The following is a 2,500-nucleotide window of genomic DNA, read 5'->3' as shown; positions in this document are numbered from 1 at the left end:
TCAACCAAGTAATCATAAGTTTACCAACTGTAGACAACTACTGCATAAGATACTGTAGGCAACTACAGTAACTTATGCACATGGTGCAGTTTTCTGTTTTTTAAAGTGTGAAGACAAAATGAATAATTGAAACTATTATATACTGCAATTTTTGTTCTCTCCCTCTCAAGGAACTGTACTTATTAACATATTTAAGAGAAAAAAGGGGATAGAAAAATTTACTATTAGTAATAAACTCGCTAATACCAAGCAACTAGTTGCATAAAATAATTACAGTAGTAAAAGCCTGCAGATATAATAAATGCAGTAACTTAAAATAATAACATACTATGACTACTTACCATCAAAAAATATATAAAATTCTTACCTGAGTATGATTAGGAAGGCCTGTGGAGTCCATACGACTGGCAACATTAACAGTGTTACCCCAAATATCATATTGAGGCTTCCTTGCCCCAATGACGCCAGCTACAACTGGTCCAATATTCATACCTAAAAGTATAGTGCCATACATTAACACAAACTAAAACTTCATCATTAAAATCAGAAAACAAAGAATAATAATTTGTCTTTGTTATAAACATCATGATCATCAAAGTAACCTCAACTTACCAACTCTCAAGGTAAAGCTATTATAAGAATTTTCATTGATGCTTGAAAGTTTATCTTTAAAGGCAAAGACTAGCTCAGTAAGCATCGTCATATAGTAGTTTGCAGAGTCATCCTTATCCAGTATTCTCATGTCAGGCATGAGACCCACAGCTGCCATGAAGGTAGATCCAACAGTTTTGATCTTGTCAATAGCTTTAAAACGCTCATCATCCAGCAGCTGTCACCCCAAAAAAGGAATAGGTATATCATTAGATAAAATTTTAAAAACAAAACTCTGACAGTATGAAACATACATCTGCCACTATTCTACAAACTTTTGGCTGTTTAATCTATAGCCACATTACCAAGTCACACACAAAAAAAAAAACACTTTCACACAAGGATAAAGGCCTCACCTCATCAAAGTCTGCTATGATTTCATTCAAGAGACGAAGACATTCTGTGCCTTGGTTGTTCACTGCAAGCTCAGTGTAGAACTCATGGAAATTAGGAATGGATGCAAAGAGCACTCCTACGCGACTATAACTCTGGTGATAAAGATCCTGCAAAAGTAAATATGAAAGAATGTGACATTTGAGATGCATGACCTTTACCATATTTTTATACCGCATAAAAAAAGCTATGAAAGAAAATGAAAATGGTGTAAGCACCTAAATAAAGGAAATCTAATGCTAGCTGTGTGCATATATATATATTTTTTTCTTATTATTATTTTATTTTCCCCTATTAGAATCTATGATTTTCCTAAACATGGCCCTAATATGTAAAGCTGTATTTATAATAATAAAAAATAACAGCATCAACAAACCATGGAATGTATACCTGGCTATGTTTCCTAGACTCTTGATTGCAACCCCATACACATAACATACAAATTTCACAGGAGTAGAATTTTCTAGTCAGAAAATTTGTAAAATGTTAATATTTACAGAAAACGTCACTGTTTAAAGCTATCCAGCACTAGCCAGTTACCACATAGATTAGGGTATTGGAACCAAGCTCTGCAAATTCAAATAATAAATGAAAATATTGCTGTACTACACTGAATTTTTGTGAAATTATCTGATCAATAAAGAGTGTTTTTTTAATAAAAATTATGCTAGATATTGTTATTGCCTGTATAAACTTAAAAAATGTCTCAGTACACTACTTTTTCTTCTTTCTGAGCTTGCCCATGTCACCCTTTTTAAAAAATGAAGTGGAAATAGTCTAATTTTATTCAAAAGTAATTTTTTTTTTCTACTATTTTGTCTTTTTTCCACCAAACACTTAAAAAAATTATTTTTATTCAATTTTGCACTTAAATCAAACTTTGCATATCCACAACATAAAAAAGAGATTGAAGCTGAAAAAAGGAAAACAATGAAGTTTAGTTATTCTTGGCTTTAAAAAAAGAACTTATGATAACTTAATAGGATAAGAATAAAAGTGCACAAAAATAGAGACAGAAAGAAAAAGAAAAAAAAACAAAAAAACTTACCATGTTATTTCTAAATTGGTTGTCTAGGAAATGTGTAGCAACATGAGCTGGCAGTAAATTAAACAAGATGCGACGGTTGCTCTCCTGTAGGGCATCCATATCTTGCTTTTCTTCTGATGCCTGATAAAAAGAAGCCATTTTTATAATAAAAGCATTTTGCCTAGTAAATGATGATTATAATGATGAAGATGATTAATGATGATGATGATTAAAATATAACATAAACAATCTACTGCTTTTCTTTCTGTAGGACCTTCTCTTTATATTCTTCTTTTTCTGTTTACTGAAGTTTATCAACTTCTTTATCATGCGAATTTGTAAAAAAAAATACACCAAGTATCCCTTTCTTACCTGGCACTGCCAGAGAAAATCAAGGCGCGCAGTCCACTCAACTTGGCGACCATGAGC

At 31.9% G+C, this 2,500-nt stretch overlaps 1 protein-coding gene across 1 annotated transcript in view; it reads right to left on the bottom strand.

Moving 5' to 3' along the window:
* Positions 1-2,467, bottom strand: part of LOC138861099 (Ca(2+)/calmodulin-responsive adenylate cyclase-like) — a gene marked incomplete at its 3' end in the record, with an annotated part of 20,733 nt that extends 18,266 nt beyond the window's left edge. Inside the window, 5 exon segments of the mRNA XM_070119892.1 lie at positions 368-492; positions 613-829; positions 1,008-1,154; positions 2,093-2,212; positions 2,444-2,467. Of these exon segments, the coding sequence (XP_069975993.1) occupies positions 368-492; positions 613-829; positions 1,008-1,154; positions 2,093-2,191 (588 nt within the window).
* Positions 2,468-2,500: the final 33 nt, after the last annotated feature.

The sequence above is a fragment of the Penaeus vannamei genome, unplaced genomic scaffold (assembly GCF_042767895.1).
Source record: "Penaeus vannamei isolate JL-2024 unplaced genomic scaffold, ASM4276789v1 unanchor873, whole genome shotgun sequence".
Lineage (NCBI taxonomy): Eukaryota > Metazoa > Arthropoda > Malacostraca > Decapoda > Penaeidae > Penaeus > Penaeus vannamei.
Note: the sequence above shows the minus strand (reverse complement) of the source record. Positions and strands in the feature narration are given on the sequence as shown.